Source organism: Alosa pseudoharengus, unplaced genomic scaffold (assembly GCF_046254945.1).
Source record: "Alosa pseudoharengus isolate Yale_2024_CS ecotype anadromous, Long Island Sound unplaced genomic scaffold, YU_APseudo_1.1 YU_APseudo_1.1_scf_10, whole genome shotgun sequence".
In the NCBI taxonomy this organism is placed as follows: domain Eukaryota; kingdom Metazoa; phylum Chordata; class Actinopteri; order Clupeiformes; family Clupeidae; genus Alosa; species Alosa pseudoharengus.
In genome coordinates this window covers 20,146,130-20,163,134 of record NW_027468565.1, presented here as the reverse complement: position 1 = coordinate 20,163,134, position 17,005 = coordinate 20,146,130, and the positions used below count along the sequence as shown (strand labels likewise).

Sequence of the window (17,005 nt, the reverse complement as noted above, 5' to 3'; positions counted from 1 at the left end):
GCCAATCGCCAGCTTAACTGTGTTACGTGATTCATCACTCCCACACAGGCAGTGGGTGTTGTGCTCAAAGCTGGCAGGGCCAATAACACAGCTAAGCTCTCTGGATGTTTGAGAGGAGAGGGGGGAGAGGGGAGAGAGGAGTGCAGAACTTTTGAGCCGAATTCTCTGGATGTTGTAGAGGGGAAGTGGGGGGACATACATTTGAACGGAACTCTCTGGATGTGTGAGAGAAGACAGGGAAGAGGGGAGAGAGGGATGCCTCTGCCGAACTCTGGATGTTGGAGAGGGGAGGGAGGAGAGGGTGGAGAGAGAGAGCACTGCTGAACTTCACTCACCTCCTCAAGCCTCCAGCGGTTGAACAGCTTATTGTATTTCCCCGGCCGGCCAGCAAACCTGCACGACACAGGGGTCATTAGCATAATTAGCCATGTTAGAGCCAGATACATGATTCCATTGTAGCTGCTCATTACCTGTGAGAGTTTATTACACATGGAGTCACTCAGCTGTAAGAGCCAATTGTTAGAGCAGAGATGAATGGCTAGATGGTTAGAGGTACTTACAATGAATATTGGATAATATTATACAGAATGGATGAGTGGGAACAAAGATATATATTTTATCATCGATCACTGCAAACACTGCCCTGTTAATGCATTTGATATAGGTTAAATATTTGATCTACTCTAAAAGATGCTTGTAAATAGAATTAAGTAAAAAGAAAATATGGAAAAATACAGATACATTGTAAGCTTTGTGGAGTACCCTGAGGAGGGGAAATATTATCTTTCTTCTTTCTTTGTTTACATTAAACACATAATAATTAGATTCTTAGGAAAGTCATTATTTTCTCTGATGATGCAATTTGACAAGACTAGGAAATAGGTCTTAAAGTCAAAGGGCTTAAAAGCTGTTTACAGTGAGACATGAAATCCAACAGTGAGTCTGACAAATCTGCACCCTCATTATAAAACCTTTGCTGTATCGACCTGTTTTCCTAAACAGCCTCTGCATAAATTTATTGAAGGATTTCAGCTTTTTCATGACTGTGGATGCACCGACACATACCAGTGTATATGAGGGGTTTCTTGGTATTTTATGCCCCCAACGTTGTCTTCAAGGCAGCGCTGCCTGAAAGGCGCTATGGTTAGGCATGGGTTAAGGTTAGGGTTGGGGTTAGGTTTAGGATTAGGTGCCTTTAAGTCAACGGTGGCAGCGCTGCCTGGAAGACGACGTTGGGGGCATTAAACACCATCGAGCATATGAGGGCTGAAGGTGGAGTTATGAAATCATAACAAAATGTCTCAACAGCGAAAAAAGCACTATGAAATATATTTAAATGTACAACAACTGTTTTCCTAAATTTTATTCGGCATCAACAAAGTAATCATGTCATCTTTAATTAGATTTCCTGTTTATTATGCTCTACTGACTTTGTAATGCAAGATTGCATCATTATAAAATCGTCTAATTTGTATGTTTTGTACCAGAACATGACAAGAACCTTCCAGCAAGCAAAGCCCTCTAGAACAGCCAAAACAGCTACTGTACATAAAAATATCAGGAGAAAGCAGTTGGTGCACACTTCCTGAACAGATGCCACAGTGAGCTCTGGCTCTGTAAAGCTCATGTGGCCCTAACATAATAGTTCTCAAAACAATATTGAAGATATATGACATGAATACAGTGCAATATAAAATGTATGAAAGAATATGTATACTATAGTCACTGCAATTCCCTGCAGCCTAACATCTCCAGCCTCATTTCTAATACAATTTCCATTTCCATTTCCATTTCTAATACAATTTTGGGTTATGTGTGTATTATTAGGCTCCTTTTGTGTGCATTATGTCCTCACAATATATTCTGCACAATTCGCAATTGTCATTCTCATCCACACACACCCACACATATGCACACAGGCACTCTCTCTTTCTTTCTTTCTTTCTTTCTCTCTCTCTCTCTCTCTCCCTCTTTCTCTCTCTCCCTCTTTCTTACACACATACACATACACACACACACACACATGCACACACACCATCAAAGAAAGACAGATAACACATAATACAATCCACCAGTAAACAATGCCTTATACTAATTAGGAAGTTTGCAGGGTGGTGCATCTTCCGTATGAACTCTCTAATGGCCCTTTCACTGCGCTGCCTCCGTGGCAGCGGCTGCTCTGAGCTATAGTGGAGTATTTCCCTGCACACAGAGGCTCTGCAGGGCCATTGCTCACCTCCCTAAGAAGAAGGCGATGTAGAAGGTGGAGCTGTTCAGATTCACAAACTGGAAAAGAAACATCTTGAGGGCAAAGCTGTTCTCCCATTCAGACTCTGTCCTTGGGTGTTCTACAGCAGCAATACAACAACAATAACAACATTATTACTATGAATCAACCACAACAACAACTGTAATGCAAAAATCTCATAACACCATCCTTCACCACAAAGGACAACATCTTTCAAAGGCACATAACATAACACTTTAGTCCAGTTTGTTCAGATTTACACTTACCCAAATTAGTGAGTAAATATGCCACTTTTTCATACACCTAAAAATCCAAGACAGATGCATTTAGCACTTCAGATGGTATCTTCAAGGCATAATAGAAATGAAATGAATTGCTGCACCAATTAATACCATAAAAAGCAAATGCAACAAAGCAAAAGCCTTGTTTTTCAATCTTGTAGGCAGGACTGATATTGAATGAAGCCATAGATTGTATTAAAAACAATGATGCAATGCTCTGAAGCCACACACTAAAGTATTTGTGCGCTAATGACACCCACCACATTGAGGGACATTATGATGATGAAGTTGATGAAGACTCCAGTGCCAGAGGTCGCAAACTGCCAGTTTTTCTTCACAAACTCCCACTGGAACGATGCAAACTTCTCCATGGCGATGAGTCGGAAAACCACCACTGCAAACACTGCAGTCAATACCAGAGAGATCTAAGAGACAGAGAGAGTAGGTCATGAGGTGTTTTTTTTCTTCTCGAGTGTATTCAGTGATCTAATTACATTTTGACTACTTGTAATTCCATTGTAATGCTTTGGTAAAACACTGATTTCTTTGCTCTTGTCATGCAAAGACAGGACATTTAAGTGAAATTTTATGTCAAAGGAAGAGATAAACAGACAGGCTGATAAGACAGCAAAGCAGAAGATGACCATTTATTGGGCCGTCTTTTATGTGTAGCCATAAAACATTTATATCCACTAGGGGGCAATACTGTACAGTATGCACTGCAACAAACAGGCTTCCCTATTGCTGGGTTGCCTTATCAACAGTCGAGTGAGCACTGCTGATGTTTTGATTTGCTTCTCCGTGGCACGTACCATGAAGAAGATTCCGGACACGGACACCATGAGTCTGCTGAGTTTGTCTGTGAAAGGCTGAAAAGGCTCAGGCTTGCCAGAAATAGGGTTCACTCTCTCCACCCGAGAGTACTTTGCCTCAAACTGGGGACGTAGTTCCTCCTACAACACACACACACACACACACACACACACACACACACACACACACACACACACACACACACACACACACACACAAATTATAAGCACTCTTAGGATGGGCTTCATCACCAAGTAATTTTTCTTTTCTTCAAATCAATAAAAGCTAAACACTTATGAGATTGTTTTCCAGATAGCATTCTATACATTAAGCATCTACTAGATAGCATCTACTTCTATACATTAAGAAAATGCCCCACACAACCATAAGAGGTTTTTATTTATTAAGGTGTTCATGAGCTGACTGACCAACACTACATTATACTGCATTTGATATTATATTAGAGATTTTTTTAAAAATCTCATTAAATTCAGCGATTAAGTTCTGTTATGTAACTCTGTTCTCTAATTATCATCCCACACTGAAAGCTGCCAGACCAAAGGGACCGCCTCAAAAAATGGTGTGTGAAATAACAGACATAACCAATCAAATTAAGACACGTGGGATCCCAGTAAAATGTATACATTTAGTGAGACTTATATTTCAGAATTGCTTCAAGAAAGGTAGGGGGGAGATATTTATTTTCAAAGCCAGATCAGTGAAACATGGTTTTAAAATAGAAACCATTGCATGTTAACATCAGTAGTACCATGAGAATTATATGTGTGGAAGTCATAACTTATTCATATGATCCATTCTATCTGTTTATTCATACAGGTCATAAACAGAACATGGCAAGAGAATTCTGCCCTGTTATGCACTGCATGAGATGCACCGGATGTTTGGCACAACATCACTTGAAGTCTGTTTCTTCATGACTCCCCTCTTATATCGACCCCAAAAAATACAACACACTTCCTACATATTTCAAATTCGCAGACACTCTGACAACTATACACAGTACAGTACAAGGGCAGTAGCAAGATAAATTTACATCCAAAGCCAAAAACTGTCTAACATCCTGGAAACCAATTCTGACAATGGGAACATCTCTGAGTGTCTCAGATCTGAGTGTTCAATAACAGAGGATCCTTGTATCATTCACTAGAGCATGCTAACATTAGAGGTTATCAGGTAGGGAACACTAATGTTAAAGAAAATAAAGAGAATGCCGCACACTCTGCTCCATGTTTTAATGTTGAAGTGACGTTTCGGGCGTCTGGCCTTCTTCAAACTTATAACTTATAACTCATAAGTTTGAAGAAGGCCAGACGGCCGCAACGTCACTTCAATATTAAAACATGGAGCAAAGTGTGCGGCATTCTCTTTATTTTCTTTAACATTTGTATGCACAAGAAGCCAGCACCTCAGGAAAGACTTTATTGGTGTGCGATACCTCTTTTTTTCTAAGGGAACACTAATATAACACCATTATATTGCCTGGGAGAGTAAGCTAACATTAGAGGTGGGGCAGTGGTGGCACTGTGCCAAAGGATGCAGTGGCCAGAAAAGCTGTGGGTTCATTTCCCGGCTGCCACCATTGTACCCTTGAGCAAGGCACTTAACCCGGAGTTGTTCACTGGAGACTGGGACTTGTATTATAATAATTGACATAAGTCGCTTTGGCTTTGGATAATGCCATCAGAAAGAACATGCTAACATTACATGATCCTTGTACTGGGAGAGTATGCTGAAATCAGAGGGTCCAGGTCCTGTCTGAATAAATATGTTAACATCAGAGGGTCCAGGTCCTGTCTTGGAGAGTATACTAATATTTCAGGGTCCAGGTCCTGTCTGGGAGAGTATACTAACATCAGAGGGTCCAGGTCCTGTCTGGGAGAGTATGTTAACATTAGAGGATTCTGTTGCACACTATTTCCTACCTCTTCCTCCTCCCAGTCGATTAGGTCCCAGTCATACGTTAGCTCTGCCCTTCTCCTCTTCCAGAACTCCAGGAACACCGTGGCTGTAGCAGTCACAGAGAAGTATACCCACATAAGCACAATTTAAAGGGGTAAGACTCGAAAAAGACCTACAGAGATCAGAGGTTAGAACAGGTCATAGGGGTTTTGCGCTCCATATTTAACTTTGTAGATGTCACCTTTGGTTGAGCAGACTAGTCATCATGATATTCTGTGGTCTCTGAGATAAAAAGAAATGAATGGTAAATCATGAGGCTAATTCATGAGATAGATAGTGCCTCTTATCGTGAGTACAGAACTCCTATACACCAGTGAATATAAAATCCTCTGGATGCAAATGTGTGCACAAATGTCAGCTTCTGCTTTTCAATTTGAACACACAGTTATATATGCTACCACAGGCTACCACATCCCAAAGTTATTACAAAGGCATAAAAGCATCATTCAACATTCAGCCATGGCTGATGTCTACAAGAAATGTGACATGCATTCTACAGTAGAGCTTTCTTTTTCTCACGGAATTGCATACATACTGGGGAGCACAGAGAGGAATGGCATCACGTGACTGCTAGAGTTTCTGAACTAGTCCCTGTAGCCTGCCACACAAACAGCAGTTTCAATATAGCTTGACCCACTTTTTAAAGAGAGACGGTGGGTGTGTTTATTAGAAAGAGAGAGACAGAGAGAGAGAGAGAGAAAGAGAGAGAGACAGAGAGAGACCGAGATGAGGAATCTTCCCAGATATCACATTATGCCTGAACCACACACAGCTGTCTCTCATAGTTCCCTCTGTGGTTCCCAGAGAGCTCCGTAGGGCCTGAAGGGCTCTTCCTGAACTACAATGCCTGTTCTAGTTCCCTCCATCTGACTCGAGCGAGTTTGAGCCAGGGTCTCTACTGCCACGGCTCCTGCTGTTATGCTGTTGATAGCTGTGTGTCTACTCTGGGGCAGTGCTTTTGGCTGCATGCTCAAAGGAGCGCCACTCTCTTGCTGTAGAGCTCTTGAGCTGGCGGATCGCCGACTGCTGCTGCAGCACTGTGTCTAGGGCTGCCCACAGTCTCACATTTAGTGATTTTATATTACGCTTATTATCACGTATTATTATAAATGATTGTAACTGGAGCTATAAGACTGGAATGATCATAGTTGTAATTATTATAATTGTTATTGGAGTTATAAGTTATTATTACTATCATAATACAGGCTTGTTATCGTGGGACTGGAGTTAACAGAGGTCATCTGAGAGTACAAAGCTGCAGTGTGAGTGTTCAGGGTCATTTGGGTTTCTCTGGGCCTGGCAGTGCTTTTGGCTGCATGCTCAAAGGAGCGCCACTCTCTTGCTGTAGAGCTCTTGAGCTGGCGGATCGCCGACTGCTGCTGCAGCACTGTGTCTAGGGCTGCCCACAGTCTCACATCAAATGTCCAAACGCTGTGTGTTTGTGTGTGTATGTGTGTGTGTGTGTGTGTGTGTGTGTGTGTGTGTGTGTGTGTGTGTGTGTGTGTGTAGGATATCAATATCAGGTCCCTGACCTCGGGGCTGACCCCATTTTCTTCCCCGGTCCACCTGGGAGGCTGCTGATGGGAGAGTACTTGAGAAGGTCACATGTGAATGTCACATGTTTTTGTGGCTACTGTGTGAAAGTCTGAGGAAGATGAGAGTGTTACAAGGTCCAATGGAATGTAAGGACTGTATGAGTATTTTCTGTAGTCTTGAATTTCCCCTTGGGGATCAATAAAGTATCTATCTATCCATCTAATGCTGGTGTTTTTGTGTACCTAGCTTACAGAAGCTTTATAAGTTTATGAACTGAGGCTTTAGTGATTTTATATGACGCTTATTATCACGTATTATTATAAAGGATTGTAACTGGAGCTATAAGACTGGAATGATCATAGTTGTAATTATTATAATTGTTATTGGAGTTATAAGTTATTATTACTATCATAATACAGGCTTGTTATCGTGGGACTGGAGTTAACAGATTTGGTGTATGCGTGCACATGTGTGTGTGTGCTTGGGGTTATTTGGTAGCTTCCAAGCCCTAGCACTTTTCCATTCAACACCTACTGATTTATTGAACAGTCAATTAAATGCAATAGACTCTATTAGTCATCATTAATTCAAGGCAATTACATGCTCAAGCACACAAATGGAATTGTTTGGAAAATACTGTGTGTTATGCTGCCAGTCAGGTAGCGATGATGCTGTTTACATCATTATAGGCTATTTATATGCTGATGTAACTGACCTATCCTCCCACTGTTTTGTTTTACTCCCATAATGAGCACATTATGTTCCTACAAATTATGCTAAATTTAATAAGTAAATAAGTAATGGACCTTATGCTTCAGGATTATTTTATTTTATTTTATTGTTTTATTTGTATTATATTTAGTTTTATTTGATTAGTCTCTCCTCTTTGTCAGTGTCTCTATCTCATTTCTCTCTCAGTCAGCGACTCCCATTTTGTTTTCTCTCTGTTTTCTTCTATCCCTTGTTCCCTTCCATTATCTGCATCCTGCTGCATGTGTACCTTTAACTGTAGTCATAAAGATTCAATAGGGTCTCAACACGATGCATGCACTCACCCCATATTGCCATAAATATAGCAAAGAACACAGTTCCTCCGTTGTCAAAAAGATGAGTCACCTTTAAAAATGGAAAAAGAAGATGGACACACACACATACAAACAAACACACACACACACACACACACACACACACAAACACACACACACAGAGTCAGTGCAATGCAGTTCATTTAGAAATGAAATCGAGCAGAAGTGGTGGACATTTTTTTTCACCAGTTTACAGTAACCAACAGCAATCTTACTGTTTCCTACTGTCAACATTGAGTAATCCTATTTCCTCTAATCCATGGATGGAGGTCAGTGATACATTACATTAAAGGATATCAGTACAGCTCTCACATTATGAGGCTGATCACGGACCTCATGAATAGTAATATTATCTCTGTGTCAACACAAATAATGACGTAACACAAGACACAAATCATGTTGTATGTCAGTGGTACCATAGCTGCAACGCTTATCACCATCTCGTAGGAATATAAGCCTCTGCGAGGAATGTTGATTATTCTGCCACCCACAGACACACGACCAGCGCATAACAGATCCCTCTCTCAGGCTCCCTGGGTGCTCACTGTCAGAGACACACGGGTGGCTCATCTGTGAGAATGGATACACAGCTGTCTGTTTAGGATCAGGATACAGCCCCCTCTACCCATGGCGGGGGGCTTGGGTCGGGCACTATAGACAGTTCAGCCAATCATAATCAAGGATGGGACTATCTGTTTTAGTATAGAGGTTAGGGGCCTGGGCTTCTATATGGAACACTAGAGGAGTTTGACTTCGATCCCTGGGGCTGCAACCACTGTGCCCCTGAGAAAGGCTCAGAACTGCATGTTGTACCAGGGGGAGTGCCCCTGTAGTTAGTTACCTCTGGATATGAGTGTCTAACTGACAAATACTAAGATTTAGGTTATGATCATCTTTGGAGAGGCCGACTGAACTTATACAAACATATTAAGGTGTTTGAGGGCACTGATACTGATAGACCTACATGTACATACAGCCTGGTGTGTGAGGTGACAGAACTTTTGTGAATTCTCTAACATGGCTAATGTTACTTAGCAACCTGTTCCCACCCACTCATGTGTATCGCTGATTAAACATCTCACACACACACCCACACACACACAGGTGTGTGTTAGGAAGCTCACTAACCTTGGCATACACACAGCTATCACTGAGTTTCCATGAGCTGCAGTTCTCCTCACACATTGGACACATTATTGTGGTGTTTGCCTCACAGATCTCTTTGCTAAAAACACACACATATAAACAAAAACATTAACAACTTGAATTTCCCCTGGGGATTAATAAAGTATCTATCTATCTATCAATGCATGCAACATAGATGTAAATTACATAATTTACATTATTTTCCTTTACATTTAAAAATGTTAATTGTGTATACTATAAGCGATTTATTATTTACCATGACATTCTTATATGACATTTGTATTTACATTAGAACAATCATCACATTTCAGGTTGAAGAGCTTGGAATAAGTGTGGCATATAAAGCAGCAGGCCGGAGGCAAGTGTTTAATCAGTGATAGACCCTCTGACAGTGTCATCTGAGCAGAACATGTGTCCTTCTCCCTAACAGCAGCAGGACTGGACCTGGATGGTTGTGAATGTGCGCCCATGCACAATGTATATTTTATGCTATTTTATTTGTATTGTATGTGCTACTGTAGGTCCTGTGATGTTTATGTACTGAGTGTTGTGGCAACTTTTGTCCTTATCCAAAACAAATTTCTCTCTTGGGGGACCTAATAAAGCAACCTTGAAAACTACAATAATATGAAAATTAATTTCATATGTTCATTATTTGATTATTTGATTCAATTGCTATTTCCCCCAAAAGTGCACTTGGACTTTGGTTACTCTCAGCAGATGATGTGCGTTCCCAAAGAACAATAAACTCTGGAAAGAACTCCACACTTGTCTGACACTGACCCACAAGATGTGTGCCAGATCAGAGACAGATGACAGCCAGTTCAGGGCCAGACCGACTCCAGACGCAGGACCCGTCTGGTGGGGTCAGGTGCCATAGGATGAGTCCTGACAACAACAACTCATCACTGTGGCACACTCTGTCATACACTGACAGAGCCAGCTGGCCGTCTTTTAAAGTCTGAGATAATAATAATTTAATTAATTAATTAATGATAATAATTATGAAGTAGAGAGTATTATTAGGTTGAATCACACATGGTAGCTGTGCATTTTTTTTCCCCTTTGATGTGGATGTGGAACTGTGAGGCATATATTCTGTTGTTTTTTGAGTCATCGCCTAATTCACGTAACATACACAATAAAAGTAATATAAAAAGATATATATATTTCTATGTTACATCTAAAAATGTAACCCATGGTTTATTGACCTGTGCTTCTTCCTACAGTAACACATTAATTATGCCAATTCGGCAAATGTAATATTGCAGCTCAACATCCCAGTGCATGACTGTATAGTGTTTATAGCGCATGAACAGCAGGTTCATCACTCCCCATATTAGAGACTGGGTGTGACGTGTTGCGTGTTGTGTGTGCTGTGTTGTGTGTTGTTTGTTGTGTGTGCCGTGTTGTTCCAGTGTTAAAGGAGAATTCTGGTGTGATATTGACCTAAAGTGTGTTGAAACATGATACAGAGTGTGAACTTATGTTTCATAGCTCATCTCGGCTTGTCCCCTGCACTCAGAAATCTGGCAGGGTTAGCCGATGCTACCAACAGTTTTTCGATGGGGGTGCCTCGGGCATCGGCCTAGCCATGCAAATAAATCACTGTTTTACACCATTTACGAGGCTCAAAGTAGCTCCATACTTCATTGGTAGACTTCTGAGGGCCTTGACATTTAAAACGAGACATTGAGAACTTTGAAAAAGCACTGGTAGTTTATTTACAAGACGATTTATACAGACAGAACCTTGAGGAAGTTTACCGTTCGCTGCCATCTTGAATTTAGTCACGATAAGTCGAGCGACGAGTACGAATGAACAGGTATGATAAGGAATCAGATTGATTCCAAAAATATTTCAGTGGAAATGCATAGATTTCAAGTTGCTTCCAGTAGCAGCAACTGAAATCCATGCATTTCCACAGAATGTTTTTGTAATAATTATTGTAATAATAATTATTCACAGAGTGTGCTGTGTGTGCTGTGTTGTGTGTGCCGTGTTGTGTGTTGTGTGTGCCGTGTTGTGTGTTGTGTGTGCCGTGTTGTGTGTTGTGTGTGCCGTGTTGTGTGTTGTGTGCTGTGGCGTGGACAGACCTGACTTGACTGGAGTCCATGGTGAAGAGGCCATAGAGGAAGACAAAGAGGCCCACCAGAGCGGCAGGAATCAACATGCCGGTGTACCAGCCAAGCCACGCAAAGTACAGGCCAATCTTCTCCCCAAAGTACCGTCTGGATGAAGAGACAGAGAAAAGAGGGAGGGAGGGAGAGAGAGAGGAGGAAAAGGAGGGAGGTAGAGAGGAGGAAAGAGAGGTAGAGATTGGGCCACGCAGAAGATAAAGGCTAATGTTAGAGATTCCACATGAGGTTTAGTGTTCAGCTGATCAGGTCTAAAGCTAGTGTTAGCTGATGAGGTATAATGTTTGGCTGATCAGGTCTAAAGCTAGTGTTCGCTGATGAGGTATAATGTGGCTGATCAGGTCTAAAGCTAGAGTTATTTGATGAGGTATAATGTGGCTGATCAGGTCTAAAGCTAGAGTAAGCTGATGAGGTATAATGTTTGACTGATCAGGTCTAAAGCTAGTGTTAGCTGATGAGGTATAATGTTCGGCTGATCAGGTCTAGTTCGGACCAGTTGGTTGTTTAATTTTCATTCCATGAGTGGATATATCCTGGCACAACCCCCACACGGACTCTTCACTGCTAGTGATCACTCCACACTTGACAACATCATAGTTCTTTCAAAGCAAGAGAGTAGAGTGGCAGGCAGAAATGTGATTGCCACCAAAACATTTGAAAATCAAATGAGGGAAGAGAGTAAATGGAGTAAGGGGATTGTACAAATTAACATGTTCAAATTAATGACCATAAGGACCCTCTCTTGCTCAATTTGTCTGCACAGTAACAATATTCATTGCTTGCCAATGCCTGAATGCTGAACGCTCCATTGGGAATTGCTTGGGAGCAGAGAATGAATGATTGAATGTAAATTGAAATAAAAGAAAAAAAAAACATCAATCTCAATTAGATGGTAGTAACACCTATGTATAAAAGCGTCTAAACGCATACAGCCAAATCACAGATGTGGGGACGTCCTAGCCCAACCCAAACCCACAAACATGACTGTCATACTGTTCCAGTAATGTTAAGACAGGTCCCTGAGGCCTTGTGGTGCTGGTCTGACCTGATGAGATCCAGAGGCTGGTACTTGTACCAGATGCCCCAGCGTGCCCATCTCTCATACAGCAGGTGTCTGTGGTTCTGGGCCCCATGCGTCTTTATGGGGTGTCTGCTCTTGTAGCCGCCCTGTCAAAACCAACCAGTGGAGAACAGAAACAGCCATTAAAGTTGACAGTTTGACCTCACCTGACCTTCACAGTCTCAGACACACATACAACACATAAGCGGGTCGGAGAGAGAGACGAGGACCTGGGACGGGGAAAAGACTGTGGATCGGAACTCAACCGAACCCTGGGCACCTGAACCCATATGTGTCCGGGACGCCGTCACCCACACCACAGTTCCACTGTTTTAATGATTGTGACCAGTCTATTTAGTTAGAGTGTGTGTGTCCGAGAGAGAGAGAGTGTGTGTGTATCTAAGAGAGAGAGAGTGTATGTGTGTGTGTGTGTGTGTGTGTGTGTGTTTGTGTGTCTGAGAGAGAGAGAGAGAGAGAGTGTATGTGTGGGTGTGTGTGGGTGTCTGAGAGAGAGAGAGAGAGAGAGAGAGAGAGAAATTGTGGTGTGGTGAAACTGTTGTATCACTACATGGCCTTTTATGTGACCAGTCTTACTGGTGTGTGTGTGTGTGTGTGTGTGTGTGTGTGTGTGTGTGTGTGTGTGTGTGTGTGTGTGATGGCCTGATTACCTCATGTGGGGGAAACGCTGCCTCATAAGTGCTGTTGCTCAGTAACCTATTGATTCCTAATAACAGAACAAACACACACACAGGAGAAAGAGCACATTATTACCATACTGATTATATTCATTCATTCAGCTGGAGTTGATGTTGCTGCAATACTTGGAAAACAGTTACATTAAAACTTCTTCAAAGTGTTCTAATTGGGTAGGTCACATGGCTAAAAGGAACAACCTTTATCTAATTTTCATTAAAGAAAAATGCTTCCACTGTTTTCACTAATTTACATTTGTTATTTTACATCAATATTTACCCATTTAGAACATTGTATCCATATTTAGATCAATGGTTTACATATAGACAAACAATATTCAATTAATTTGCACAATCTTGGTTATGCTTGCCTTGTGGTGTTAGGAATATGGTAAGTGATAATATTTAGAAACAAATTTTCACTCAACAAGAGAGAACAGAGGTGTGAACTGCTGAGTAACTCTCCAACAGAGAAAGGCTTTTGTGTGTGCTGGGATTTCTATTTTAAATCGTCCCCACTTTAACAGTCTGTCTTTGAGAAAGTAATAGAAATACTATATTTGGGCAGCTTTAGGCAGTCCAAACATAGCCTGACACAAGATAAACACATTGCCTCATTTTGCTCCTATTAGAAAACTCAAATCCTCAGTTTCAGACTCCTGACAAATCACACAAAAGTGAGTGACTAAGTGAAGAGTGTGTCTGACAAATCACACAAAAGTGAGTGACTAAGTGAAGAGTGTGTCTGACAAATCACACAAAAGTGAGTGACTAAGTGAAGAGTGTGTCTGACAAATCACACAAAAGTGAGTAACTAAGTGAAGAGTGTAACTAAGTGAAGACTTCTCCTTCTCTAAGACGCTCTGCCTCTCTCTTTCTTTATTCGGGCTCATATTCCCTCTTTTTTTTGTTTTACTCTTTTATTTCTTGTCTTTTGCTGTCTTCCTCTGTCTATCCATCTTTCACTTCTCCTTCTCTCACTCTACCTCTCTATTTCTTTCCTATTTTTCATCCCCCCTTTCTCTGTTTCATTATTTTCTTTCATCTCTTTATATCTTCTTCTGTCTTTCTTTCTTTCACTTCTTTCTTTCCTGTCATCTCTCTCTCTCCTTTTTTCTTTTTCTTGTCTCCCCCACTGTTTTCTATAGGCTGCTTTCTTCCACTCTCTGCCCTCTGCAGGTGTTTCCCATTATAGAAGGCTTTGATCCAGAAGTGCTTCACCCTTCACACTGAATCTGTCTGGACTCGTGTTCATTGGAATTTAATTTGCACTGACTGTGTGGCCAATAACAAACTCAGCATACAGCAGTTAAGTATAAGTATAAGTATATATACTCTTTTGATCCCTCTTTTGATGAAGCACACACTAATCCCGACGCTGTGAGCTGCCTGCTACAGCGGCGCTTGGGGAGCAGTGAGCCTTGCTCAAGGGCACTTCAGCCGTTCCTACTGGTCGGGGTTCGAACCGGCAACCCTCCGGTTACAAGTCCGAAGTGCTAACCAGTAGGCCACGGCTGCCCCCAGTTAGCCTACGCACCTTCCCAGGAACTGACCGACTGGACAATCAACATCCAGACTTGCTGACCATTATGATTAACCAATAACAAACTCAGCATACAGCAGTTAGGCTACGCACCTTCCCAGGAACTGACCGATTGGACAATCAACATCAGGCCTCGCTGACCATAATAATTAAGCAGTGACAGACAACAGAGTGGTGGCACTGTAGAGAAATGGAGGAGACGTGACTGCCCAACACACACACATGCACACAAACGCACACACACATACACACACCCACAGACATACATGCACACAAAAACACACTCAAAAGTATACACAAACAGAAAAGAAAATATATGCAAAATTAACCTAAGAGACACCCTGAAAGAAGACACACTCACACATGCACACACACACACTCTCTCTCTCTCTTTCTTTCTCTCTCTCTCTCACACACACACACACACACACACACACAAATCCTGACAAAACAAGCTTACAACAAAGAGGTACAGAGTCATACTGAGCACTTACACACACACAGACAAACACACTCATGCACACACACATAAACACACAGAAAAGAGACAAGACTACAGCTGTACAGTAGTATTAGTCAAGTAGCTGTTGTCAAGCAGAACTTTTTTTACTGGAACACTGAATCACTTCACTTGGCTACACTATCTGCTACTGCAGAGTCCAGCTAGCACAAACAGCATCTCCATACACAAACAAACAATGAGCACTGCCCGCTCCAACAGCAGACCACAGGACACTGACATTTATACTGAGAATGATGGACAGGATGACTCAGAGTGTATCACAGGACAGAGGAAGTGATTATGGATGTGGGCTGCCATCATGATATCAGACACAAACACGTCTTTGTGTGTGTATGTGTGTGTGTGTGTGTGTGTGTGTGTGTGTGTGTGATGGGAATGACACTCATGGTAACAAAGGGGCAGACCTATTGGAGTCACAGCAGGAGCAGCCGGCGGAGGGATTTCCTGGGGGATTTGTGTTCGCTGTGCGTGCGGGAGGTCTGACCTCCTCCGACCACTGGACACCAGTATTAAAATATTAAGGGCCTTCCAAGGACCAACTTTAATCAGTGAGGCATGTCACAAGCAGGCCTGACAGGAAGGGATTTGAGTAGAGGTGGAGGAAGGCCAAGAGAGAATCAAATGAGAGAGGGAGAGATAGAGAGAGGGAGAGAGAGGGAGGGAGAGAGAGATAGAGAGAGAGGGAGAGAGAGGGAGGGGGTGAGAGAGAGGGAGAGATAGAGAGAGAGAGGGAGACAGAGAGAGAGATAGAGAGAGAGAGGGAGAGGGAAAGGGAAAGGGAGGGAAGGAGGAGAGAAGCGTGAGAATGAGAAGAGAAGAGAGAAAGTTGAGGAAAGTGGGAGAGGAGAGAAGAATGCTGGTGAAATAACACTACACAACGCTAAACTGGGCTTCACACCACTGCTGAACCATAAATGCCGAAAGGAGGCAAATCAAAGGACGAGACTGACAGAGGGGATAGGATAGGATAGGAGCTACAACAGCGGTCAACTCACAATGATCTGCCCAGGGTAGTCAATGAGTCCTCTCTCATTACCCAGCGAAAGAGCTGGCTCATTTTAAAACAAGCACAGTCACGGTTCTTTACAGATTCAAGAGAATCAAGAGATTTATTTATTACAACAGCAGTGAAACGGGGCTAGAACTGTTTATAATTGTATCAGTTCTTACAAGCCTGCACAAGAAACAGCATAACCAAATTCAGCCTCTTTGTTGTTAAGATAAGAGTCAAAGCACATTTGGCAAGGTCTTTAGCTAGGGAACTGTTGTGCATGGCAGGGGTGTCTACAGGAAATCACTGCGTAGGCGGCGATCGTGCACCGGAGCCATGTAAACATAAAAGCTGCAAATTCTGACTCTGAGGGATGGCAGGAGATGGCGCTGATATGGGACGACATGGGATACGCACATGTAGATTAGATAGGACTTATGTGATGGACCCTGCATTTTGTCAACCACCTCCTTAACTTCCAATTGCAATTCCAGGTGCAATTTGGCCCAGTGACCAATAGCTCAACTCAGGAGAGAGAGTGTGTGAGAGAGTATGTGTGTACAGTATGTACGTGTGTGTGTACGAAGTGGTGGGTGAATACTGTGGGTTATGGTTGATGGGAGTCTGGCTTACAGCAGTGTGCCGGGGTATGTTTCAGGGAGAGAGGATGCTGGTGATTAAATGATGCAGCTCTTACCCATCTTAGATTTGCCATCCTCATACTTTGTGCGCTGAAGGACGTGATGAACGATTCGGCTCCGTGTGGAGTTGGAGAAAAACGTCTCTCTATTGTTTATGGTGAAGCTAGAAAATAAAGTAAACATATGGCATGTGTTACATTAACTGGCTTCATAAAGCAGTGCAATGCTTTGGATGAAATTATTCAAACCAATTCTATCAAGTCAAGTTCACACCCTGAATAAACATTCATTTTCCTATGCATTAAGTAGATCGTTTCTTGGCAATATG

The 17,005-nt window shown here is 42.2% G+C and overlaps 1 protein-coding gene across 1 annotated transcript in view; it reads right to left on the bottom strand.

The window, feature by feature from the left end:
• The window catches only part of ano3 (anoctamin 3), a 41,627-nt gene that overhangs the window by 5,557 nt on the left and 19,065 nt on the right, over nucleotides 1–17,005 (bottom strand). Inside the window, exons 7-18 of the mRNA XM_076298626.1 lie at nucleotides 16,734–16,840; nucleotides 12,956–13,011; nucleotides 12,273–12,394; nucleotides 11,186–11,320; nucleotides 9,072–9,168; nucleotides 7,914–7,974; nucleotides 5,286–5,368; nucleotides 3,342–3,482; nucleotides 2,790–2,954; nucleotides 2,515–2,551; nucleotides 2,237–2,348; nucleotides 336–393 (exon numbers count right to left, since the gene is read on the bottom strand). Of these exons, the coding sequence (XP_076154741.1) occupies nucleotides 336–393; nucleotides 2,237–2,348; nucleotides 2,515–2,551; nucleotides 2,790–2,954; nucleotides 3,342–3,482; nucleotides 5,286–5,368; nucleotides 7,914–7,974; nucleotides 9,072–9,168; nucleotides 11,186–11,320; nucleotides 12,273–12,394; nucleotides 12,956–13,011; nucleotides 16,734–16,840 (1,174 nt within the window). The remainder of the gene's footprint in view (nucleotides 1–335; nucleotides 394–2,236; nucleotides 2,349–2,514; nucleotides 2,552–2,789; nucleotides 2,955–3,341; nucleotides 3,483–5,285; nucleotides 5,369–7,913; nucleotides 7,975–9,071; nucleotides 9,169–11,185; nucleotides 11,321–12,272; nucleotides 12,395–12,955; nucleotides 13,012–16,733; nucleotides 16,841–17,005) is intronic.